The sequence below is a fragment of the Cryptomeria japonica genome, chromosome 7 (assembly GCF_030272615.1).
Source record: "Cryptomeria japonica chromosome 7, Sugi_1.0, whole genome shotgun sequence".
Classification (NCBI taxonomy): Eukaryota; Viridiplantae; Streptophyta; class Pinopsida; order Cupressales; family Cupressaceae; genus Cryptomeria; species Cryptomeria japonica.
The window spans coordinates 652,588,763-652,615,479 of record NC_081411.1 but is presented as its reverse complement, the minus strand read 5'-3'; the positions used below and the strand labels follow the sequence as shown (position 1 = coordinate 652,615,479).

General features: G+C 41.6%; 1 protein-coding gene across 6 annotated transcripts in view; it reads right to left on the bottom strand.

Moving 5' to 3' along the window:
- Positions 1–26,717, bottom strand: part of LOC131071212 (gamma-interferon-responsive lysosomal thiol protein) — a 131,159-nt gene that overhangs the window by 15,356 nt on the left and 89,086 nt on the right. For all 6 annotated transcript variants that reach the window (XM_058006958.2, XM_058006954.2, XM_058006955.2 and 3 more), the window contains one exon: positions 472–564. In XM_058006958.2, the coding sequence (XP_057862941.1) occupies positions 472–564 (93 nt within the window). The remainder of the gene's footprint in view (positions 1–471; positions 565–26,717) is intronic.

Below are 26,717 nucleotides of genomic sequence, written 5' to 3'. Positions count from 1 at the left end.
CTGTATTAAAGAATAGATTTGATGGTGTGATTAGTGTATAAGAATGCTGAAAAGCCTGTTAAATCAACTGTCCTCAAAGACACGCACTTGAAGGAGAAGGCAGCCATTCTTGTTATAACATGAAATCAGAAATCATTGTCTTATGGGAGATCCATGAGTAATTGTAACCACAGAATTGATTAGATTAAAGGATTTTCCTTATAACAAGATAAGTACAATAATATGATAATCACAACTAAAAACAGAAGCCAGAAGAGACTTTATTGGTTATCGTTACATTATCTTGCTCTTGTATCTAACCTTGTGACAAAAGACATGCTTTGATCTAACAAGTTCTAAGGTAAGTTGGTAAGAATTATTTGTCAGTCTCTTGCAGACACTAATTGAATACCCTCTCCCTTTCCTGCAAGCATATGTTCTCTGTCTCTATATGTTGATATGCAGAAATGCAGATGGGAAGAAGAAAAGAACCTCATAGAGTGGCTGACCATTCAAAACAACCCATGGCACATATTGATGTGGTGGTTTTAGACTGTTTGTCTCTGCTGCATATTGTAACTCCAGCTGTAGGTACCATAAAAACAAATTTTAGCAATAAAAAACAACTTACACGGGAATCTTTCAGCATAAACTCTATGGATAGACATAAGTACCAACAATAATTGGGGCAGTGATCAATCATAGTCAGATGCTTTGAAGAATGAATTGTAAACAATTTGACAGATTTTGATGAATATTTAAAATAAAGCCATTCAATTTGATCAAATACTAAGTTATTTTCAAAGACTGTAAAAATCTAGATATAGATGTAAGTTACCAAATATTGATAGATAGGAAAGAATGATATTTAAAATTTTTAAGTTTACCTGTCTACCAGAATAAATAAAAAAGCATATAACATAGAATGCTGTTTGATATACAATAAAGTTGGAAATGCCATTATGTTAAGGGATTGTATGTTACAACATATGGTTTATTAGATAGATTATTCCAACATATCAAAGAATACTAAATCGCACCATAGTGCCATACCTCTTTAAGAAACCCTTCTATATCATTCTAAAGTATAAAACAATGCTCTAATTTGCTCACTGCTAAATGACATGGTAAGTAAATACATGATGTTACAAGGTCCTGCTAGAATCATTCCCATTGTTGTGCCAGATGTGAATGGGAGCAGGAGCAGGAGCAGGATCAAGACATCTAGGGCACGATGGTCCTGCCATCCCTAGTACCCTGTGGGCACATAGGTACCTGGGATGGCAGAGCTGTGCCTAGCCATTTTTTGGAGAACTCGCAATCATCCAAATAAAAGAAGTCCAGCCTTTTAAAAAATGAATTCTAAAACTAAAGGCAGGCATTTATGTGTCATAAAGTACCCTAAAAACTGTTCAGAAATCATAAAAGTGATACAAAATACTTGTTTTTATTTAATTTCACAATCACAAGTCACAAAAACCTCCAAATTGTCATTTTGCAGTTTTGAAGCTTCTTGGTTTTTTTCATTAAGGATTGAAAAGACATTTTTCGGGTGCGACAAGAGGGAACTAACTTACACAAATGAGATTTGTTGATCAAGGGTAAAGTATTAAATGAAATTTTTTTAAAGTTTTTTAGTTTTTCCTACAAACATTTTGAATCTTTTTAAAATTGTCTCTCATTTTATTACATTTAAACATATTGTGGGGTTGTATTGATGTTTATTGTTTTATTTTTCTAAGTTAATTTACTTTAGGGTTACGTTTTCAGAAAAAAATCCTTGTAACAACAATCTATTCAGAATGGTTGCTAGCTCAAGTTCTTCATACAAAAGAGGCCTATTGGATAAACATTTCTAAATGAGGTGAGAGATAATGAAGATGAACACATGTACATTACTTTTACACCAACAGACTTTCTTTCAACCTTGTTAGATCACCATATTGGCAAGAAATGGTGAAGGCAATCAATCAAACACTCTCAAAGTTAGACACATCTCAAGTATGAGGTGTGCACCACTTTATTGGCGAAAGAGAAGTAAAAAATGCAGACATCACTAAAACCAATGAAAAATTCATGGGTTGAAATAGAAGTGTCTATCATTTATGATAAATGGAAACATTTAAAACCTGGCCTTTGATTAAAGTCATTGTAATGTCCCCTAAAGGGGCAATGCTTTTGAAGGCAACTGATTGTGAGGGAGAAGTGAAGGATTCAAAATTAATTTCTGAAATTTTCATTGAATTCATAGAGATGGTGGATGCACAAAACATTGTCCAAGTTATAACAGACATCACTAAAAATTGTAGGGCAATAGGCTAAGTTACTAGTCCAACCCCTAGACAGCTTGGGTCCGGCCCAAGTTGGGAGTCCAGATTCAGTCACATGTGGGTTCAAGCAAGGTACCGCCCACAATATTATGGTAATTGGATATTTAACATTAAAGATGAAAGCTCTATTTAAAGAGATTACAAAGATGATGTTTCTTTAGGAAACAATCGTTAATTGAAGACAAAATTAGAAACTATCTAACTTAATTAAAGATTACAATATTGACCATTAATAGATTAAATATACTAATATTATTCTAATACCCTGCCTTAATGGTCAATCTATCAACTACACTAAGTTGCCCCCTAAAGTTTACAAACTTATCCGGGCTCAAAGACTTGAAGAGGATGTCTACAGTCTAATCCTCAATTGGAACATACTGCAACTGCACTGATCCATCTTCTACTAGCTTGCTGATGAAATGACAATGAAGCTCGATATGCTTGTTATGTTCATGGAAGACTGGATTTTTGGCTAGTTTGATCAACCCTTGATTATCACAGAACAAGGGTGAACGTCTGACTTGCAACAGTTGCATGTCAGAAAGCATCCTTCAAAGCCAAACTGCCTCACAAGCTGCTTTTATAGTTCCTCGATATTCAGCTTCAGTCGAGGAATGCGCTACTACTTGATGCTTCTTACTAGTCCATATAACTACACCTGTGCCCAAACTGAAAACATACACGGAAGTAGATTTTTTGTCATCAATAGAACCTGCCCAATCTGAGTCTATAAAACCAATGAGCGTAGGATCTTTGCTTCTTCTCTACAGAATGCCAAAGTCAGGAGTGCCCTTCACATATCTCAGCACACGCTTCGCTGCAACTCAATGTTCAGCTTTTGGGGTTGTCATGAAGCGAGTGATGCAGCTCGCAGCATAACTAAGGTCAAGTCTAATGGCAGTGAGATAGATGAGGCTGCCCACTAGTTGCCTGAACGTTGATTCATTCACCACAAGTGAATCCAATTTGGCTGATAGTTTCAGCTCTTTCTCCATAGGTGTAGAGGCAGGTTTGCAGTCATTCATCTGAAACTTATCCAGCAAACTTCTAGCATACTTTGATTGAGATAAAAGGATACTAACATTTGTCTGCCAAACCTCTACACTGGAGACAATAATGCAAAAGTCTCAAATATGTCATGTCCAAGGAGACACACAAATTTTGTTTGATATCTTCAATCAAATGTGTCGAGCTCCCAGTATTGATCAGGTCATCGACATAGACAACAAGAAAAAGAATATCATGACCACACTGTTTGACATATAGATTAGAATCAGGACTCCTTTGAAAACCATGATCAACTAGGTACTTATCAATTTTCATGTACCATCCTCAAGGAGCCTATTTGAGGATGCATGGTTTATGCATAGAGATGAGCGAGATGTCATGGTGAAAGCAAAGAAAGTTAAGCAATTCAAAGGGGCGCTAAGCTTATTCCAAGAAGAGCTTGCAAGTGAGGATCAACATGTTGTGAATGCTCATGGAATGGTACATCACCAATGGCGACCTCCTGAAATAGTTGATGATCTCGCTTCCGACAATGCACTAAATGGTGAGCAAACACTTCCATTCAAGCAAGAATTTCCATGCGAGCACAAAGAACGTCAAGTTGTTTCTTTCCTTGATTCTAACTCTAAAAGTTATTATGATTTTGATTATGGGGGTTTTGGGAAAACGACTTGCATTTGGATAGATCATGGTCCTAATGAGTTGCCTCAATTGATTATCTTACATGAAACCTTGCTTGAATATGAGAGATGCATGGTGAGAGCTTTCTTTTCCGTATTTAAGGATGAGTTTGCCTATCTCCGAACCATCACTCTTGCCATGCTCATGCTACATACCTTGAGGAATCATGTGAAGTCATGTGCATATGTTGCTTCCTTGAGTCATGTCAAGTCTAAGAGTCTTGTATATAGCTTACAGTGGGTTTTCTTTCCGCATGTTTTAGCTTAGGGGTTTTGAGCCTTGTTGTTAATTTGCCTTGAGTCATTTGACTCATGATCTTTGGTGGCTCAAGTAGTTTAGTTTGGTTTTGTTGTGTGCTTGTTTTAGTGTAGTTTTCTTTTGTGTGCTTTAGTTTTAGTTTGCTTTAAGTTAGTCGGTCCATCGTTTTGCTTAGGTGTCCTAGGTGGGAACCCTCAGTTGTGGGAAAGGTGTTTGTGCTGTTTTCTCACACGCTGGCACATTTTGGATCTTATGTTTGGTCCATTTCCTAGATATCTACTTATGAAGTGCTTTTGAATCTGAGGTTGTTCCTCTTTGACTTTATCATTTGGTTAAGAGTTGTACTTGACTTGGAAAGGAATCACTTTCTGTATCTTGACACCGACATCTTTCGATTACTATGTCTTTACACACCAATAAACTCTGAGTCATTATGGTTTTCAAGCGAAGCCGTGATTAGTGAAAAATCCAAAGTCTTTCTTCAACGCCACTGTAATCGTCAAACCCAAGTGAGCTTTATCACTTACGAACCAAAGGAATTGACGAAATAAGAAAAGAAAAGAAAGCACTATCAAAAGAGAAAAAATGAGAAGAAAAAGGAAAAAATCAAGACAAAATGAATGAAATGAAATATCAAAATTGGCTATGGGAACATGCGAGTAGTTCCATTGGGGCTATGGACGCCTAGCTGGCAATGGAGCAATATTCGTGAGATTACAACGATAACCTCATCGGGGCTATAGACGTCCAACTGGCAATGAGGCTCTATCCAAGATGCTTATGAAGTTTAGACAAACTATGTAGCTAATCACGATGGAACTTGGAAGTCATCATGTTCTTGTTGCGAAGGAATGAACGCAATTGCACACACATGGGTAATCAAAGACAAAGTGCCTTGATCCGGTTTGGGATTCTTCTTCCACCTTGAGTACACTTTCTAGTCTCTTAATAATACGTTGGGTTGAATTTCCAAAGGTTCAAAGTGTGGAATGAGTCTTTATCTTTGAAATGTTCAGGACCATTTATTCGAGGTGACGCTAGATGTTGTGACGTATTCACACATCGCCCCACTGCGAATGGGGACCCCCATTTTTTCGATTTTTAGGTAAGTTGCCTTAGCTTAGCTATTGGTAGTAGTAAGGTCTTTTTCTATTAGCCTTTCATTTGAAGATGTACACTTTCTCAAGTGGCTAGGCAATAGTAGAGTAATGTCAATTTGAGCATAGTAGGTAAGGAAGGTTAGTTGCAGGTTGAAAGGGCAAAATTTAATTTAAGTACATGAAGATTTCCTTTGCTCCCTCTCAGGAGTGAATACGTCTTCATTTTCTCATTCACAAGAGCGAATATGTCTTCCTTTGCTCCCTCTTAGGAGCGAATACGTCTTCCTTTGCTCATTCATAGGAGTGAATACATCTTCCTTTGCTCATTCACAAGAGCAAATATGTCTTCCTTTGCTCATTCACAGGAGCGAAATCATCTTCAAGACATTAGGTGAAGGTGACTTAACGACTTTTGCACATGAGGATTAAAAAACTTAAGAGATAGATTGATAGAATGGAGAGAATGGGTGAAAATTTAGCAGCTATGTGAAAAAAATTCCTTTGCTCCCCTTTAAGAGCGAAATACGTCTTCCATTGCTCCCTTCTAGGAGCAAATATGTCTTCCTTTGCTCATTCACAAGAGCGAATAGGTCTTCCTTTGCTCCCTTTAGGAGCGAAATGTGCTTCCATTGCTCCCTTCTAGGAGCGAATACGTCTTCCTTTGCTCTCTCATGAGAGCGAATTTGCTCCTAAGGCCTCACAAGAAGGTAATTTGATACATTTGAGTGGATGGAATGGAGGGTAAATAGAGGAAATCAAGCTAAGTGTCTAAATTATAATGACTTCCATTGCTCATCTTTGAAGCGAATGTCACTTCCTTTGCATTCATGTTGGAGGGATTTCCATTGCCATTACATTGGAGCAAATTTCTCTTCCATTGCTCCCTTCTAGGATCGAAAGTTACTTCCATTGTTCCCTTGTAGGAGTGATCTTCCTCCATTAGCACTCAAAAAAGTCCGAAATTCTTCCTTTAGTGTGATAGGGAGTGTATTGATTCAGTTAATTTTGTTATTTCATCAATATGATTCAAAATGTCTTCTTTTCCAGGTCTGATTGAAGAATCAAAGTCGGGAGTGAGGAAGCACATTCAAGACTACATTGAGATGTAACACAATACAAAGCAAGGATAACATTCAAGAGAAAAGATTGCACTGGCAAGCACAATGATACCAAGAAGGTGACTGCACAAGGAGGACTTTAGAATATTCAAAAGATTTCATAAAGAAGAGAGGTCATACAATCACCTCAAGGCGAGATGGGCAAGTGAGGGAAGAAGGTCAAACTTGATCATCATCACACCAAGCTTTGAGCAAGTGAATAATGTTAAGTATCAAGAGATATTGCTCAATACTCATTCATGATGATGAAAGAGGTTTACAGGTGCAAATTGAGGTGGCATCCCACTCACTACTCCACCAATCAGAGGAAGTCCTACATCAACATGTCTCAATTCAATGAAACAAGCTCAGCCATGGGGGCACAAACTCTAATGCACCTACCCCCACTATCTATTGGTCAAACACTCCAGAGATGACATGTGTCAAAATGTTGTAATTATTTCATTGGTCGAAACAAAGTTTGTTGTAACAAACCCTAATTAGGGTTTCATTGTAAAATCTTGGCCATTGATGGAGTTTGATCCTAGCCACTCATTGTAATGAGCTTTCTATATAAAGCTCAAGCTCTTCATTTGTAAAGGTTAAAAGTTATGAGTCAATAGAGAATAGATAGTAATTCAATAGCAGATAGCAGCTAGAGTAGAGTAGTGTTGATGTGTATTTTGTACACGACCAAACACAGAATAAAATACCTAAAGGTACCTTATCCTCTCTTGATTAAAGTCTCCGAATGCTGAAGATGTCGCGAAAAGGATCAATCGGGATGACTTCAAAGTTCTTTTTGTAGGATCTCTACGTGTGGATAAGCACCAGTGGTCGTTATGTATGCTGTTTCTTCAAGGGGCCTTACGTACTTTCAGAGAAAGCTTGTCCGTGTTACTCTCTTTCCAAATGAAGGAACAAGATTTTCCTAACACTAACAGATTTTCAAAAAATGTCAAAAGATAAGGGTATCGGGGAATAGAGACTTAAACTGATCCTAAGAATGACTCAATGAAGGCTAGACTTGATAAGATTCTACCAATTTCAGTATCGCCAAGAAATTACAACTCTACTGGAATTGATGCGATCTTCTAAGGGGATTCAATAACTTTCAAATCATCAAGGATATAGATACTATCATAGAGATACATATCAATACTTCCAATAATGATTGAATTCTTAATCAATCTCAATGTTTCCAGTTGACCACACAAGGCGTTCTTACAATCAGTAAGAAGCTAGTGGTTTGGAATGTGAATCTTATCAAAGATCAAGCACAACACTTCGTCCTTCAAACTTAGAACTTAAATGCTATTTCAACTGAGAGTGATTCAAGAAAATGAACAATCATGAAGGTAGCCACAAGTATTGCAATAAAACACCATAACTTCAATATTTTATTGATTTCATAGCCAAATGGACAACAATTGTTCAAAATTCTTTCTTCACTACTCAGTCTTGCTACAAACAATGACTAATTTCTCTTCAACTTTCTAACTTTCTAAACTTCTAAACTCTCTCTCTAACCCCTTAAAATAATATGAGTGAGGGCATATATAGCATCCTCAAATACAATGAATGGCCCGGATCAAAAGAAGATCAACGACTGAGATTTTGACACCTAAACCCTAATTAGGGTTTGTTACAAAAAAGTCCCCATTTAGATAAGCATTACTAATCCATAGCCAATAAAAAATTGGCACAAATACCGAGGAGACAGACCAATAGGAATTAAGTTTCCACATCATCCTATAACAACTTTTCATCTCGAATTTTGTTCCCTTTCCTATGCTCTTTCTTAGCATATTCAATGAATCTAGACACAATTCCCTCAATCTTAGCAATGGGAATCTCAGGAAGATTCTTCATTCGTTCTTCCAAGTGAAGGACTTGATCAAAAGCAATGAGAAGAGTCGTCTCCCATCCAAGTTCAAGTTCTTTGGTCTTCTCAATCAGGAACATAGTAGTATACATTTGATCTCGTTGCTTTTCTGTGATGATGTTCTCCTTCTTGCAAAAGATGACCTTGATTCTAGCCTCCAATTCTTGGATGTCCACATCTGTCTCGATCTCGATCCGCCTGTCAAGAATGGTACACAACACCTCAAACACCTTATCTTGAATTGGATGAATGATGCCTTCAACTCCGCTGCATCTGGTGTTGACGTCTTCAAAAAGGACTTCCTTCATCTGGAGCAGAGCTGACCACTGTAGGAGGCTATGGGCTCCTCCATCCATTATCTTTTCTTGGGTCAAAATTCGTCTTGGTGTTTCTCTTATCACTTGTAAGATTGGGATGATAACATCTCTAGTGTGAGTGAATGCAGCTACAGTTATCATTAGATTATGAATGATCTCAAGGACTTGGATATATCGATTAACTGTCTTCATCATCCTTGTTGCAAATTCAATAGCTACTTTGTAAGATTCATCAATCCAAGAACTCATAAGTTGAACCAAGCTCTTCACCCTTTCTGCCTCACCTACTGATTCAAGAGGGAGTGCATGTAAAGGAGATACTGCTGGATCCTGACGTCTCAAGGGCTGATTAAGATGACTAAAATAGTTCCTCCAAGCACTGACCTCTCTCTCAAGCTTCTTATTCTTTTCCATTTCTTCTTTAAGTTTGTCTTTAAGTGCTTCAAATGAATCGGTTGCTTCTTCCATTGCTTGCTCGAAGGTAAGTGGACCAAGCTCAAATGTTTCTAAGTCATACTCTTTTGCAAGAATCTCATCTTCATACTTATCCACCACTGGTGTAGCTACCTGTACTTTTCTGGATCCTGTCTCATCTCGAATTACCTTTGACATCTTTGTGGCCTTCTTCTTTTCCATTACTTCATGAGAATTTCCTATAAGGCTTTCCAAGTCAAACACATCTTCTTCATCTTCAACCACAACTACCCTTGTTAGTCTCTCTTTCAGCCAATCAGGAATGGCAGATCTTGTTTCCCTCACTTCTATTTCTTTAGGTAGAGGTCTATCTTCCCGAAAAGGAGATGTTGCTTCATCATCATTCTTTTCTTCATGTTGCTCATTAGCACCGACTTGGGGAGATTGACTTGATGAATGTTGAGGTGTCTGTCCTTTCTCTTGTTTATCATTCCGTACCATGGATTCCATAGACTCATCAATTTCATATACTATCTGCCTCTGATCTTCCCCTTGACTTGCTTCCTTTTCATGCCTAGAAGATGTGCTTGGTGGGCGATCAGGATTTGTTTTCTGCTTCTTCTTGGAAGGTTCTCTCTTCTCAGGTCCTTCTTTCCTCTTTGAGCCTTTAGAATGAGAAGTATTCTCACTCACACTTGCTTCTCCTTCTTCTGGTCTTGCTTCCAAGGTGAAAGTCATAGATACATTCTGCTCCTTCAACTTTTGATGTTGTACATCCACCCATCTGCGAGTGCACGATAAAACGGGAGCCATCAAAGCTCTCAAGTCTAAAACCTCGGGCTCATTCCAATCTATCTTCACTTCTTTGTCTTCCTTCTCATAGGATGACTGGAGGTATCTACCATTATCCTGGGCTTGATCGGCTACTCTATAAATTTTGCATTTCCTGATGAGATCTAAGGGTAGCCTGGAATGCATCTTTCTTTTGACCTCTAAATCGTCTGGGACATTCATCCAAAAGTCCTCCACCTGAAACTCATGCTTGTACTTCTTGCCGACTATCTCCTCCATATAACCATGAGGATCAAAATTCTCTCTCGAGGCAAAGGATGTGAATGAGTATAGAGATAATTCCTTTTCTGCATCTTCCGCGGCTTGAGTATTAGGACACACTTCAACTAAATTCCCTAGTATGATGGGCACGGGAATTCCATTTCCATGCTTGTGTCTGGATGCCTTCGCATAAGCTGCCAACTGTCTAGTCACCTCAAGTAGTACTATCCTGTCTGTTGGATATCTTGGCAACATGTAGGGAGGTGAAGGACACCCATGAACTCTGATGTATGTGAATTTTTGAAACTGAATGAACCATGCACCATGCTTCTTCACAAGCTCGTGTGTCCAGAGACAGTAGATTGTGAATCCCACCTTGCAATATCTTCGTAATATTCATCATGAAGGTGTCATTGACTAACTTGTAGTCACTTCTAGGCAGATGATGTAGTTGAACATAAGAATCACAAACTCTTATTTCTCCGGGTCCTCTTCCAATCACTCCTCTGTGAGGTAGCCCTGCATACTCGAAACTCCTGACCAAGGCATATATAACATATGAGCTCATGTGGAATGATTTGGTGGGTCTTAGCCTTCTCAACTGCACGTCCAGACAATTGCTAATGATTCTAGCCCAATGAAGCATTCCTTTTCCTTGGACGATCACTTGTATGAAGAAGAACATCCACTTGTCGAAGAAGAAGGCTTGAGAAGCACCTGTAACTCAATTGAGCAAAGTTATCAAGTCCCTGTATTCCTCCTGGAAGTCAATCCTATGTGGTGTATTGGGAATCTTGTTCAGGCGAGGCCGACTTTTGAGCAACCAATTCTTATTGATGAAGTTCAAACAAGACTCAAGATCATCTTCATAGATCGACCTTGCTCCTTCCAAGCTCTTGTAGATCATGTCTTTATGGTCTGGAAGATGAAGAGCTTCACCTATAGCTTCCTCTGAAAGGTAGGCTAAGATGTTCCTGTCCTTGGTTACGATCGTCCTTGATTGTGAGTCATAGTGGCGAGCACACTCGATCATCAACTCATGACACTTGACTGCAGGAGGGAAACCTGCAGCCTTGATGATGCCACTCTCAATTAGCCTCCTCGCAACTGGTGATGACTTGCCAATGTAGGGGACCTCTTGAAACTTCTTCACATTAAAGTTTCCTAAGTTGGTGTCTCCGATATTATTCCACTTGGACACGATCCTGGTCTCCAATTCGTCGCTCCTCTGATCTTCCTTGATGAGAGCCTGCCGAGTAGTAGATCCTCCGGCTTTGGGGGTCGTCATTTGATGCCTACACAAAAATTTAAAATTAGTCTTTAAGCATCATACCTTAAAGCATAGAATTTAAGACCTTTCAAGGGAATAATTCAAAACATTAATTTGAAAATGACATGATAAATCAAGAATTATAAATTCTCAAATTAATTATGAATGCAAATTAGACTTTTCAAGACTTAGACTTTAAAAGATTGCTATGGAAATCATAATAAGTCTTGAATAGAAACTTCAAAAATTTGATTCTTCATACCTCCTTCTTTGAAAGCTTAACTATGAACCTTGGAAAAATGAAGAAAGAAGATCAGATTTTGCTGGATAAGGATTGAATTTTGGTCTCCCTTTGGATGAATTATGCCTCAATTAACCTTCAAAAGGACTTCACCTTCCACTAGCCTCCAACCACTTAGTAAATTCTGGAAATTAGCCTCCAATTTAGCAAGAAATTCGCCTCCAAATTCGCCTCCAATCTGGTATAATTCGCTCCTCCAATCTGCTCTTGAAATTCGCATGAGAAGAATAATGAATGAATGATTTGAAAATGCTACAACACTCCTCTCTTATATAGGGCACTCACCCTAATTAACCATGAGGCCGACCTAACAAATTAGCAATAAAACAAGATAAAATCCCTTTTAGAAGGGGGCCGACTTGCTTGTAAAAGCAAATAAATGAATTTGAGCGCTCACCTTTATTTTTTAAATTTTAAAATTAATTTTAAGACTTGAAAGGTGTTCTTTTTCATTTGTTTTAAGGCTTAAAATTAATTGATTCAATTACAAATGCCTTAATTCATGTGAATTTGATCTAACTTCCCAAATGTCTTAATTTTGACAAATTTAGTGAAAATTGAGGAATGTTGAGGTTTGATCAAGGCTCAATGAAGCTTCTTTCCTCCTTAGGCATTGAAATATCCAAGATGATGAAGGTCTAAACCACTTCAAGGCTTGTTTGAACTTTACATCCAGGCTTGTTCACTTCATGAATTGAAATTCTCACAATCAATATTTGCAAATTTAATGTCCTTGTCTTCACAATCTTGCGATTTGCCCTTGACTTAATCAAACAAGGTTGAATGAAAGGCTTTTTGATGATTTCGCCCTGGACCCTCTGGAAGGGTCAGGAGCGATTTTTTCCAATTAGGTCCTGAATATCTCATTTCTTGACTCCAAAATCTTCCGGAAGGCGAGCTCATGTTTGTTTTGACCTGACAAAGTCTTGCATTCCAAATTTTAGCATTTCACATGAGTAATTTGGGTGAAAATGTGAATTTTGCCCTGGACCCTTTGGAAGGGTTAGGAGCGATTTTTACCTTTTAGGTCAAAACTCACCTTAGTTTGATCATTAACCTCCTTCAAGGCAATCTCCAGGGTCTATTTATCTCAATCACTGAGTTGGCTTATCAATTTTTGAAGGAAATATTGTTCTTTTTGGGAATTTCGCTCTGGACCCTTTGGAAGGGTCAGGAGCGAAATTCTCTCCTGAGCTCAAAATTCTCATTTTCTGAAGGTCTAAATTTCTTCAAGGCATTCCAAATGGCTTCTTTTACTGTAATCCAAGCCTAGTTTTACTTGAATTGTGGAGGAAAAGGTGTCTTTGATGTTTTTCGCACTGGACCCTTTGGAAGGGTCAAGAGCGATTTTCCTTGCTTAGGCTTACTCCTCCATCATTCTGACTTCAATCCACCCCTCAAGGCTAGGCAATGGTCTTCTTCATTCACTCCACCCAAGCTTGGTTTGATCTTGCAAGGCAAAATAGGGGATTTTGAGATTTTCGCCCTGGACCCTTTGGAAGGGTTGGGAGCGAAAATCCTTCTTTGACCTAGAATCAACATTTTTTTTAAACAAACACCCACTCAAAGGTGGTCTCAAGGACAATTTCTACCTTGGTCTAGTCTTGTCTTAGCACAAACTTGAAAGGAACATATTGGTTTTAGGATTTTCGCTCTGGACCCTTTGGAAGGGTCAGGAGCGAAAATTAGGTTCTAGGGCAATTTTCCAATCCTTTCATCTTCAAATCACTTCCAAGGCATAAAACATCTTGCCTCACTCCTCTTCAAGTCATGAAAAGCAAAATCTTGTCTTAAATTTGCAAGGAAAAAGGAGAATTTGGAAATTTCGCTCTGGACCCTTTGGAAGGGTCAGGAGCGAATTTCTCTCTTGGCTTCAAAACTGGCATTTTAGCAACCCAATTCCACTCTAAGGCAATCCAAATCCTCTTCTCACACCCTTGTCTAAGCTTAGTTTTGTCCAAAATTTGGAATAAGGATAGTTTTTAGGATTTTCACTTTGGACCCTTTGGAAGGGTCAGGAGCGAAAATCTCTCTTAGGCTCAATTCCTTCACCTTTTCAACCTCAATCATCTTCAAAAGGCAAAAACACACCTCCTCACACCCATTCAAGCCATAAAAACCAAAAAGTTGTCCTGACCTTGCAAGGAAAATAGGTGTTTTTAGGAATTTCACTCTGGACCCTTTGGAAGGGTCAGGAGCGAAATTCACTATTTCGCTCAATTCCTTCACTTTTCAATGATTTCTTAGCACTTCAAGTCATTCCCAGGGGCAATTCCTTCTATATTTCACCTTATCCCACACTTGACTTAGCAAAACTTGATAGCAAAGAGTGATTTTGAGAAAATTCGCTCTGGACCCTTTGGAAGGGTCAGGAGCGAATTTCTCAATTTTGACCAAAAATCTTCACTTTTTAAACTTGAAACTTCTTTGCAAGGTGGGATTTCATGTCTCATTGTGCTAGGAATAGGATTTCATGTCCAAGAAAGGCTAAAAAATAGGTTTATAAGGAATTTCGCTCTGGACCCTTTGGAAGGGTCAGGAGCGAAATTACCTTTCCTGGCCAGAATCCTTCATTTCCATGACTTCTCAACATGCCCAAGGGTTTCAACATGCTCATTCTTCCTTTCATCATGCCTTTGACACCTCAATTTGACCAAACAAGACAAGAAATGTCTCCTATAGAAATTTTCGCTCTGGACCCTTTGGAAGGGTCAAGAGCGAATTTCTCATTTTAGGCCTATTCCATCATCATTTCAAGTTGAATTCACCTCTCAAAGGAAGAAAACACTACTCTCTCATCCAAGCCATAAAAACCAAAACTTGACTTGATTTTGCAAGAAAAATAGGTGATTGAGGAATTTTCGCCCTGGACCCTTTGGAAGGGTTAGGAGCGAAATCTCCATTCCAGGCCAAATCGCTCAGTTTTCAAGTTTCAAACCACCTCACAAGGCAAAGTTAGATCCTTTTCTAGGCTGGGAACAAGGTTGCAAGTCTATCCAAGGCAAGAAATAGGGTTTAGGATGAAATTCGCTCTGGACCCTTTGGAAGGGTCAGGAGTGAAAATCTTATTTTAGGCTTGATTCTGGACATTTTGAACTCCAAATCTCCTTGAGAGGTAAACAAAGGCCTTCCTTCACGCATCCCCATCAAAATCCTGCTTTTCACTAGGCAAAAATGAGAGCTTTTCAAAATTTCGCTCTGGACCCTTTGGGAGGGTCAGGAGCGAAATTGACATCTCAGGCCAAATCTTACCTTGGTTCACTTCATTTTCCATCAAACTTGATCAGACTAACTCCCTTGCTTCACAATCAGGACAAATCTATCACTCAACTGGATCCAGGCAAGGTTTTACTAGGTTTTCAGGGCCAAGAGAAGGCAAGAAGGAGAGATTTCACTCTGGACCCTTTGGAAGGGTCAGGAGCGAAAATCTTGTCCTTAACTGGCTTTCATCACATCAAAGCTTAAAACTCTCTTTTAATGCAAAAGATGACAACTTTCTCCATCATGTCTCAAAAGTCAACAATTTTGGTCATACCCTTCTAAAACGCCTCCAGTCATCATCAGGTGCATTCGTTTATCATTCACCATTTCGACCTTCCTTTGATTACTGACTCTGCTCAACTGACTTAGACCGGGAAACAAACATGACTACGACAAGAAAACCTTCAAACTAGACCTAACCTGACATGAGACCCATTCACCCTGTCCCCTGATCTAACCAACTTGACCTTCCTGAAAGGCATGCTTCACTATGGCAAACTTGAGGTTCCAGGCAGAGGACTAACAACCTCCCAAAACAAGACTAGACTTAGCTTGAAAGAAACCCTAAAACGAGCTTCCGAGAGTTAGCCCTAATCTAGCCAGCCCAGGCAAATCACTCACTCACTCAAAAAACCTAGAAAGCAGAGAGAAAAACAAGCAAAAGGAAAGCAAAACCTAAAGCACAAAGAGGGGGTCCCCATTCTAAAGGGGCAATGTGTGAAATGGTCACAACAAGTAGGAGGAGAAGACAAGAATTGTTGCTAAAGTTGTAAATAAAATTCCTTTTCATTGAAGTTATGGTGGAATGTGTTGTTTCTCTTACACTTGCATGGTTTCTTGTTGGATCTTCATGTTAGTTAATGATAATTAGGTGGATGAAAGAACGTTGTGTATGATTTATGGTGAAACTCCTAATCCATACGACTAGCCTCTTGCTGATTGTAAATGCGCCTTGCGTGGTCGACTGGAGCACTTGAATGAGCTTAAGTTCAATTGTTAGTCAACCATTGATATGCATTCAATTGATGGTGTCTATGCTTGATAATGATTTGAAATCATCTTTGTGGAGTTGTTGCTTTGCATGTCAAAGCAAGGCTTAGTTGAGTTTCACCAAATATTCTCTATCGTTCTTGCATTCTTAGACTTCTCAAACCCTATGCCTTTTGCCCTTTTTTATTCTCCATGCAAGTAATTAGAATCTAAGTTCCAGCAATTCAAGTATTCAATATAGGTTCCCTTGTGTTACCAACAATCACAACAACCAACTGTGCTTATCCAAACGTCGTGACCCCACGTATTTAAGAACCTTGGAGTTGTCTCAAGTGATCCTTAGGTGAATCTTCAGCATTTGAGAGACTTTGATCAAGAGAGGATAAGATACTTTTGGTATTTTGTTCTGTGTTTGCATGTGCCTAAAAAACACATCAACACAACCTACTAAAGGAGCCAACCTCTCATTCAATTTGTGAGAACTTTCCCACTAGAGGCACCAACCCCTCATTCACTTAGAGGTGCCAGCCCTTCATTCAAATTTCCACCTTATCAATGTTACTTCTACAACGGATGATGGATAACCTTTTTTCCCACAAATTTTGCTATCTCTTCTTCAAACTGTTAAAATCTCCTTCTCAAATCTGCTACAAATTGATCATAGATCTGCCAAGAATATGATCACAAATTCCTTATCAAATTTCTTATATATCTGCCATTATATCTGCTTATAATTATTCTTCATTCCATTGCTTACATGCATTTTTTTTTTTAATGAATGCTTGGTAAACTTTTTAACGTGACCGGCGACGCTGGCATGACACGCCCTCCGGCTCCACGTGAAATGTTTTTGACCCGGACCTATGAACCGGTGAGGCCACAACTGGGGGACCTCATCCCCACACTTGTTCAAACCTGCAAGCACAACGGCCCAGCGAAGACACAAGGCTTGTGAGCACAATGGCCCAGTAGGGGTTTGAACCTTGGTGGCCGCTTCACCAACGAAGTGTTTTAACCGCAACACTACATGTCCGAAGACTTTTCTTACATGCATTTTAATCTGCACTGTATCTTCTCAATTTCTTTCTTTACAACTGCAAGACGATTTTCTTTATTTCATCATCAATCACTGCACAATCCTCCTACATCTGCATATATCTTTTCTTTTATGTCTGCACAATCTTCTTTTATGTCTACATGAACTTTTCTTCTATATGTGAACTTCTTTTCTATATCATCATTGATCTCTCTTTTATGCCTTCATATGTAGATTGTTAGGGGTCAATAACATATGTTAGTTGTAGTGGGGACGGGTGTTTATGTTTATGTTGAGTCGTCGAGAGGTTCCCGTGGGGTAGTTGGTAGTTAGTGATGGTTGGCAACTTGGCCAACCGTCGAGTCTATATATGGTTCAGATGGAACCTTGGCAGGGATGGTATTGTACTGGCATATTCTTGAGAATTCAATAAAGATATCATTCTTCTGGTATAGCTGTTTGTTGTTGTTACTTATGCTTTGATATATGAATGTTTTGTTACATGAATAGTTGGTACGTGTGGGAAATCCTTGTTTTATCCGTGAGTTTACCAACCTCACATTTAGGACTAAACATTTTGGCACTGTTGCCTGAACGAACCTGGAGATAACTATAGCAGCAGGCGGAAGGAATTAATGAGCCTGCCATTCAACCAGCAATTAGATGTCGTGGACAGTGACACACATGAAGAAAGTATCGTGGAAGAGGCACAAGAGGATCACTTGACGGCAGACTTGGTAGAGTTGTGGGACGTGTCGGTCACGCAGTACATGTAGAGGGAGGCTAAGGAGAGAGTCGTCTCTGAAGGCACGGTACGTGGTGAACTCACCGTCAGCACTCCCGTCTTTGACCTGCTCGGAAGTATTCCAAGGTTACTCGCCAGAAATCTTATTGCACTTCAAGACCAAAGGGAGGAAACTGCACGGGAACTCCGTCGGCAACAAGTACTCCAAAGGTACGAAGAGCGCAACCGTAGGGAGAAAGAGGAGAGGGAGACAAGCCGATGCCGTACCTCTGGCACTTAATGGACCCCTACGGCCAAACAAAGACAAACGTACCACTGCCACCGAAGGAGTAGACGAGGGAACGGTACGAAGATCTCTCCGTATAAAAGAACAGGCCGAGCGGAGACGACGGCTAAGGGAGGTTGTTGACTCAAAGAGCACCGAGAAACGTAGTAGAAGTCGGAGTGTGAGTTGAAGTCGTAGTCAGGAGAGACAAAGGCCGTGTATGTGGAAGGAGTTGGCAGATGTCGCTAGGAACTTGCCACTTCCAAACGTAGCGGAGAAAGATCTAGCCGACCAAACCCCAAACTCAACGTCGAGTGAAGAAGACTCTAGAGCCGAGTCATAGAGCAACCCGTCAGAGTATTTTGAACAAGGAGAGGAGGCGGTACGAGACCTACACGAAGAGGTCGCCAATATTTTTGAAGCAACAGTATCCGGCAACACTTCGAAGGGATATGATGAGGATGATGAAAGAACTAAAGGCTGACAAAGAAAGTGGCAAAGAAGGAAAGGAACTATGGTGCACCGACTACAAAACAAAAGGCCACACTAAGGGGAGTTGCCCTCGTAAAGCTTTTTGTGACATCTGCCAAGTAATGGGACATTCCATTAATGAATGCCCGTACAACTTAAAAGCACGGAGCACACAAGTGCTCTACACCCAACCCAACCAAGTCACACCGCCAGCAACACCTCTGAAGCCGGCAGCAAACTCTGACACCTCTCCAGGAGGGTACCGAAACAACCGGCGGGGTAACAACAGACCCAATACTAACACGCCGAGTAGTAGAATTCAATACGACACAAAGGGATGACCCATGATCCAATGCCGGAAATGCAACGAATGGGGTCACTTTGCGCGGGAATGTCAAAATGGAGATGACGCAGGAAGTTTGTTGTGCAAATGGTGCGGTCCGGGGAATCATGAGGACACAGAGTGTCCAAAGCAAAAAGGGGTGAATATGCTAGAGGTAAAAGAACCAGGGGAAGGCGTATTGGCAATCAAAAGAATGCAGAACAAGAAAGCCATGTATCCTGACCCTCGCATGGAGAAGGAAAGACCCCAGGAAGCCAAGGCAGATATTGAGCGGGCGATGAGAGAACAACGGAGGGCCTCACACCCAGCTGCCAGTACCCCACTCTCGTCAAAACCGGAAAAAACTATCATTAAGGAGATGTTACAGACCACTATACCCGTACGAGTATCCTACCTTCTACAAACCATGCCACAGTTGAGGATGGCCCTGACAAATGCAGTCGGTGACACTACCATCCACCAGGGACACCGGACGATGACAAAACCACATATACGGCTCCAATGAAGGAACCTGGTATGGAGGTTGTGGACCCTATGCTGCTCACGGTAAGCATTGGACGGAAACCTGTCGTGGTGGAGATGGACATAATGGGATAGAAGCTCACAAACACCATTGTGGATGGCGGGTCTGAAGTCAAGGTGCTACCGAAAGAAACTTGGAGAGGTTTGGGGAAGCCTACCCTCTAAGCACCAACATTTCATCTCGTCGGTGGGGATCAGCACGGCATCAAACCCCTCGGAACTCTCATGGCACAAAAGGTGGTGATCGGGACACAACAATTCCTTTTGGACTTCGTAGGCATCCCACTGGAGAGAAAAGCGTACGACGCCCTCCTGGGAAGGGGATGGCTAATCATGGCTAGAGCCAATCATAACTGGAAGAAAAATACACTCTCAACCGAGACTGAAGGTCATAAGTATGTGATTGACTTGAGGAATTAGTTCGTCGATGAATAGCTTGCGTCGTCTAACTCCGACTCGAAGGACTCAAATAGATGGGAGTGGGGTTTCGAAGGAGACAGAGGAGGGAGGGAACCCAACGAAGAGGGAGTGCTGGAACTGGACGGATGCTCCGAGGATGGAACTAGTTCGCTGGCCGGATTCTTCCATTGGCAGATGGAGGACTACGAGGTCTTCCACCCGGAGTGCCACATGCTGCAAATATGCGAGATTGGGGAATCAAGTGGCGGTATGGAAGAACAGTCATTTCCATAGGAGTACGGCAGGTACCAGGAGGGAATGGCACGGGTGGATGACATGCCATCCCACCAGTTTGAACGAGACAAACCCATCAAGTACGAGAAAGGGGTGTGGAAAAAGTTAATCTAGGCAAGGACAAGGACCCGTAGGTGATACTCGTAGGGGATGACTGGAACCCTGTACTGAAGGCGGCGGCTTTTAGGATATTTCTGGAATACAAGGACGTCTTTGCCCGGACCTACAAGGACTTGAAGGGGGTACCACTAGAATTGTGCGTACATCGCATAACCCTCATACCAGGAGCCCAACCCGTACGGAGGAGACAGTACAAGATGAACAAGAACTACGCGGCCAAGGTGAATAAGGAAATCAACAAAATGTTGGAGGTTGGGATCATATTCAAAGTGGAAACCAATGATTGGGTTTCCCCAATAGTCATTTCTCTCAAGAAGGAAGCTAATCAGATAAGGATATGCGTGGACTTCAGGTACCTAAACGCAGTAACAATCAAAGAGCCATTCCCAATCCCATTCACTGACAGCATTCTGGAAGAAGTAGCTGGGCATGAGATATACACGTTTCTGGATGGGTTTTCGGGATACAATCAGATAAGTATTGCGGAAGATAAGCTTAAGACCACATTCATGGTAGAGGAGAGGGTGTACGCCTACAATGGCATGCCCTTCGGGCTATGTAATGAACCGGCAACCTTCCAGAGAATAATTTTACACATTTTTGACAAAATGTCCGTGGGAAATTTCAGGGCATTCTTGGATGACTAGTCGATTTTCAGTGATCAGGACACCCATCTAAAGGCACTTCGAAAATGTATGGAGAGGTGCCGGAAAGCTAGACTGGCTCTTAACCCAAAGAAGTGCAAGTTTATGGTACTGCAAGGGAAGCTTCTCGGCCACATTGTTTGTAAAGAAGGTCTGAAGACAGACCCAGATAAGATAGGAGTGATTGTCAACATGGAGAACCCAATGAATGTGACAGGGGTGAAGTCTTTTTGGGACATGTTGGCTACTATCGAAGATTTATCAAAGGGTTTACACAAGTCTCCTGGCCCCTAGATAAGCTGACAAGGAAGGGGGAGCCGTTTGTATGGGGTACGGAGCAGGAAGAAGCCTTCAAGGAATTAAAAGATCGGTTGGTAAGTGCAACAATACCAGTGTACCCGGACTGGAATAAGGAGTTTCACGTACACGTCGATGCCTCCAACTTTGCGATTGGTGCTACCCTCGCATAAGTAGGGACGCAAGGACTGGACCATTCCGTTTTCTTCGCCAGTCGACTTTTGTCAAGGGCTGAATGAAACTACAGCACAACGGAGAGGGAGGCACTTGGGATGGTGTATGCAGTACAAAAGTTTTGCCACTACCTGTTGGCTACTCGGTTCACGTTTTACGTGGACCATTAGGCACTAATGTATCTGGTAAATAAACCAATTATCCAAGGTCGGGTAAGTAGATGGCTGCTACTCCTGCAAGAATTTACCTTCACCATTATTGTGCGACCAGGCAAGTCCCATGTGATAGCCGACCAACTATCAAGGATCAAATCAGGAGAACCGACCGAAGGGGTGAACGAGGACTTCCCCGATGCACACTTGTTCCAGATTGCAGTACTACCATCGTGGTACGAGAAGATCAGCCAGTACCTCTCTAGTTCCACATTTCCAAGGGAGATGCAAGATGCCCCCAGGGGAACGGCAAAAGCTGGCACTAAAGAGTAAGACTTTCCAGCTAATCAATGGCCTGTTATATAAGATGGGCCCCGACCAAATCTTGAGGAGATGTGTTATGGAGGAGGAAATTCCCAGCGTGTTGAAGGAAGCACATGACGAGTTGGCAAGCGGACACATGGGACCAAATGCAACTACCAAGAAAGTACTTCTAGCCGATTTGTGGTGGCCAACTCTACACACTGACGCCTGGGAGTGGGTGGTTGGGTGTGACACTTGCCAATGGGCAAGGAAATCACTCAAGAGGGACTTCATGCCCCTCTTTCCCTCGCAGCCAGAGTAGTTATTCGAATGGTTGGGTCTAGACTTTGTAGGACCCTTGAAGCCGAGTAGCATGCACAGGTGCAAATATATTGTAGTAGCTACGGAGTACCTCACCAAGTGGGCAGAAGCGAGGGCCTTCCTAAATAACACAGCTCTGAGTACGGCACGGTTCTTGTATGAACAGATCGTCACGATGTATGGGATACCCCTTCAAATCACCAGTGACACGGGAGTGCACTTTGTCCACCAAGTAATCCGTACCATGACCGTAGAGTACAAAATCTTTCACAATCTCTCTAGACCGTATTACCCTCGAGCTAATGGACAGGAAGAAGCAACCGACAAGGTGTTGGTGTCAATAATTTACAAATCGTGTGGGGTGGAGCAAGAAGATTGGGAGGAAAGGCTACCAGTCGTACTATGGGCTTACCGCACAACCTACAAGGTCACCACAGGGCATACCCCGTTCCAGCTCATGTATGGGCAGGAGGCAGTGGTATCGGCTGAGTACACCGTACCTAGCCTCCGGGTGGTGGTGGATAATAGACTCGGTGATGAAGAAAGCTTGAGTGCAAGGCTTGGCAGCCTAATGAAACAGGAGGAACGAAGAATAATGGCACAATGGACAACGGAAGTAGCGCAACGACGGCGGAAGTGTTGGCATGACCAGCACCTATGCCGAGTCAACTTCCAATCGGGGCAGTTGGTTTTGAAGTATAATGGCCGGAACGAACTACGACCGGGGAAGTTTAAAGTCACTTAGCTCGAACCCTACAAGATCAGAGAGGTCGGCTAGAACAGGGCGGCGAAGCTATCTACTCTATATAACAATCCAATTAGGGACCCAGTGAATGGTTCAAAGCTGAAAATCTACAAAGAATGGAACAAACCTGTGATCGGGATTAACATGCTAGGATACGCCACCAAAGGGCACTGGACCATTGGCTAGAGCAAGGAAGTTGAAGAAGTCTTGGTGGTAAAAGAAGAACCCTACCGGAGAGATGAGGAGTGGGCAAAGCCTTTAGCAGCGATAGAAGAGCGGCTTGTGCCAAAGCAGGTGGAAGGTGTTGCGGTTCCCAAGAACCCCAAGCACCTCACGAATGCGTATTTTGGGGAGCCAACTGTATGGGTGTGGGTTTCAGGACATTGGAAGAAGCAGGCCCCATATGAAGGTCTTTGAGAAGGGTACGTAGCATACGATATCGATGAAGAAGTTGAAGCTCGAATGAAAGCCAAGAGTGCAAATAAAGAGAAGGAACCTGCAGAGCTGGAGGCGGAACTGGACTTGGAGGAGTAGGGGGCAACCTTGGGTCCCTGTTTAAAAATGGTGCTAAAAACAAAAGATTTATTCATCGCCTCCCAGCCAGGTGAAGCGGATGCCAGACCCAATTCATTATACTGAGTGATCCCTAACCCCGCGAGACCATCGAAGGTTGACGGAGAGAAAGTAAAATGGTACCAACAGTATGGAGGCCGTTACATTGATGGGTGATATAAGGGTGTGGGACCCGCTCCATTAGTTGACAAGATATGGGACTTGGAGTCGTAGGGTCGTGTTGTGCACAAGAATGCTATAGGAGGTTGTCGCACGTCTGTATGTGGTTGCACGATTCGGAGATAAAGATGAAGACCTAGAATGACCCCTCAGGAATGAAGAGGAGTAGGGGAGACAAGGACGCCAACCAAGGGTCAAACAAAAGGTGGAAGGAAGCCAGGACGAGTGGCAAAAGAAGAGCAAGGAAGAAATACAGTACCCGAACAACAAGGAGGAAACTAAGGGGGTGAGAAAATCATTCGGCAGCATTGATAGAGGCAATAAGCTACCCTGTGGATCACAAAGGGCCATCTGAAGGATGCAAACGTGGTAAACTAAAGGTACAAAGAATTACATTTAAAAAGTGTTGTCAAATAAAGGAATAAAACAATTGATAAGAGACGGGATGTTTAAAATAAAAAGAAAAGAGCACATGGAGGGAATAAAAAGGCGAGGTTTGGCGAGTATTAAGAAATTAAAGTGCCAAGCAAAAGTAAGAGAAATAAGTAAGGAAAAAATACGATTGATAAAAAGGCAATTATTTTGTAAGAAAATTAAGAAAGTATTTAAGCCTAACCCTAACCCTTAAAAGAGCGAATGATTATAAAAACCCCCTAGACGTTCATTTTTATACAACACACAGGCAAGATTGTGTTGGTGACAGCAGAAGGACCAAGAGAGAGGGAGCGAGTCCAGAAGAAGGTGCAGCAAGGAAGGAGAATTCGTACAAAGTACGGATTACACGTACAGAGGCATCCAAGACTGGACAAAGCAAGTCATACGACGTTGCAAGTGAACCCTATAACGATCATTACACAGCGTACGGAAAAGCTGTACAAAGTTTGCTAACTCAAAAGCCGTACGGTAAAGGCGTAAAATCCACATGAGCATACCTGGAGGCGAAACCATACGATGAAGTCGTACGCTACACTAGCAGACGACATGAAGGGAAGTCGTACAGAAAGGAGGTGTCGTACGAAAAAGACAGTCAAGACTCCCGCACAGGAATTCCGTACGAAAAGGAGGTGTTGTACATAGGAGACAAATAGAACTCGCGCAATGGAATTTCGTACGGAAAAGAGGTGTCGTACAAAGAAGATAGTCAGAACTTGCACGACCGTATGGAGGAGATTGGACACTGTACAACCAGCGTACGAAATTGAAGACAGGTTGCAATGCGATACGTACGATATTTCGTACACGACAGGCAACGCTACAGGAGAAATTTCTTGCCATCCGTACGGAGTTGGGTACACAGTTGGCGTGCATTAGAAAAGTTGTACGGTCAGGGGAGGAAAGCAACATAGAAACAGCAGTTGGTCTAATGGTCCGTACCAATTGGCGAGCCACACTTGTAGACCATTATAATAACGGTCAAGGATGGGACAAAGATAGGAAAACGGGGCAAAACAGTTGCAGTGCAACCATGACAGCTATAGATCCAACCAGCAGCAGCAAGAAGGCCAAAATCAGGCCAAAAGTGCAGAAGGATCCAGAGGGAATCACGACGGAGAATGTAGCCTTTGAGAGTGTGACTGGCAGCGAATGTCATACCTGGTGGGAGGAAACTTCCCCCGACCATGTGATAAAGGATTCCCTCATAAAAGCTCAGGTAGACCATGCCATCGAGATGCCCACATTCAACATCAAGGATTTTGAGCCGATGTTGCGAACTATGGTATCCAGATACAACTGGCAAGAAAGGACTTCCATTATTTAGTTCCAAGGATGCACGGTACGAGTTTCATTCAAACCAGAAGACTTCAGGAGGGTATTTGGTATACCCGAGAAGGGGGCATCTGTCGCGAAACCAACCAAGAAGCTCACCAAGGAAAAAAAGAAATGGCTGATGGATTTGGTATGCAGGGATGACCTCACAGAAGAACAATGGAAGAGCGCTTGGTCTAACAATAGGGGGTTGAAGCGTGCGTTTATCGCACCCGGAGAATGGAGAATGTTGATGGACTTGGTAAAAATTCGCCTCATAGGAACCAATCGTGCATCCGACATAGCCGTCTGGATGATAGGGTTAATGAATGGGATTAAGTGTGGTAAAGTGTACAACTAGGGGCAACTTCTGGCAAAAAGAATTCATGATATTCTCAAGTTGGAACACAAGACATTTTACATGTGCCACCATGCCATCAGCCTATTCTTGGATGACGTACGCCTGCAAGTACCATAAGAAATGTGGGGAACCTTCGAACCGCACGAACGGGTGGAACCTTATAAGCCGACCATGTACTACTATGCCCATTTGGACACACTGGGTGACACCGCGCAACCGGCAAAAAGGAGGAGGAAATTGGACGCGTCCGTAGAGGTTGAAGATGTCAGCATCACCGAGGATTTTGAGGAAGAGGCAGAAGAGACTGAGGAGCAGGAGAGCAGCGATGAGGGGTTCCGTATGGCACCACACAGTGTTGACGTGTCTAAAATCGCGGAACTTACAACTTCATCCAGTCAACGCAAATAGAAATACTAAGAATCCTATCCTCTCTTGAGATAAGGAAATCCCTAATACTGTGTGAATTTGATCAATGGGGATGACCTCAATGTTTTGGTTGTCAGGTCTTGACTGCAGGATAGCTTAGCAGTTTGATGTGTTTTGCTGGAAACACAAAGGGGACTTAAGGTTAGACAGAATCAATTTCGAATGGGTTCTCTAAAGTTCAACAGTCCTATATCATCTGATTTTGCTTCTGATTGATACTATTTCAGCTTGACTGTATGGTTTCTTTTTGATAAAAAAGGAAGAAAGGAAGGGAAAAGAGATAGAAAATATTTAATTAATCTATCTAAGATAGCATATTCAAGAAGATAGACAGAAACCTAAAAAAAACCAGATTAAACATTATCAGCTAATAAAGCACAATGTTGTAAAATCTAGTGCAATCTTCGCAGGGAGTTGGATTTTCATGCTACTAAACATAAATACAGAATTTGACATCTATTCATTTGATGTTTAACAACTGAACTAAGCACATAAATGGGTTCAAACTAACCATGCAGGGGGAATGGCAATCAGCCAATCCTTAATGGTATGAATACCAAGGTTTCTATCAAAAATTATGCCCAAAAATACTATCTGAAAGCAAAATACCTAACAAGAATATTAAATGATGAAGAAGGAGACCATGCACTCACAAAGAAATAACACAGCTTTAA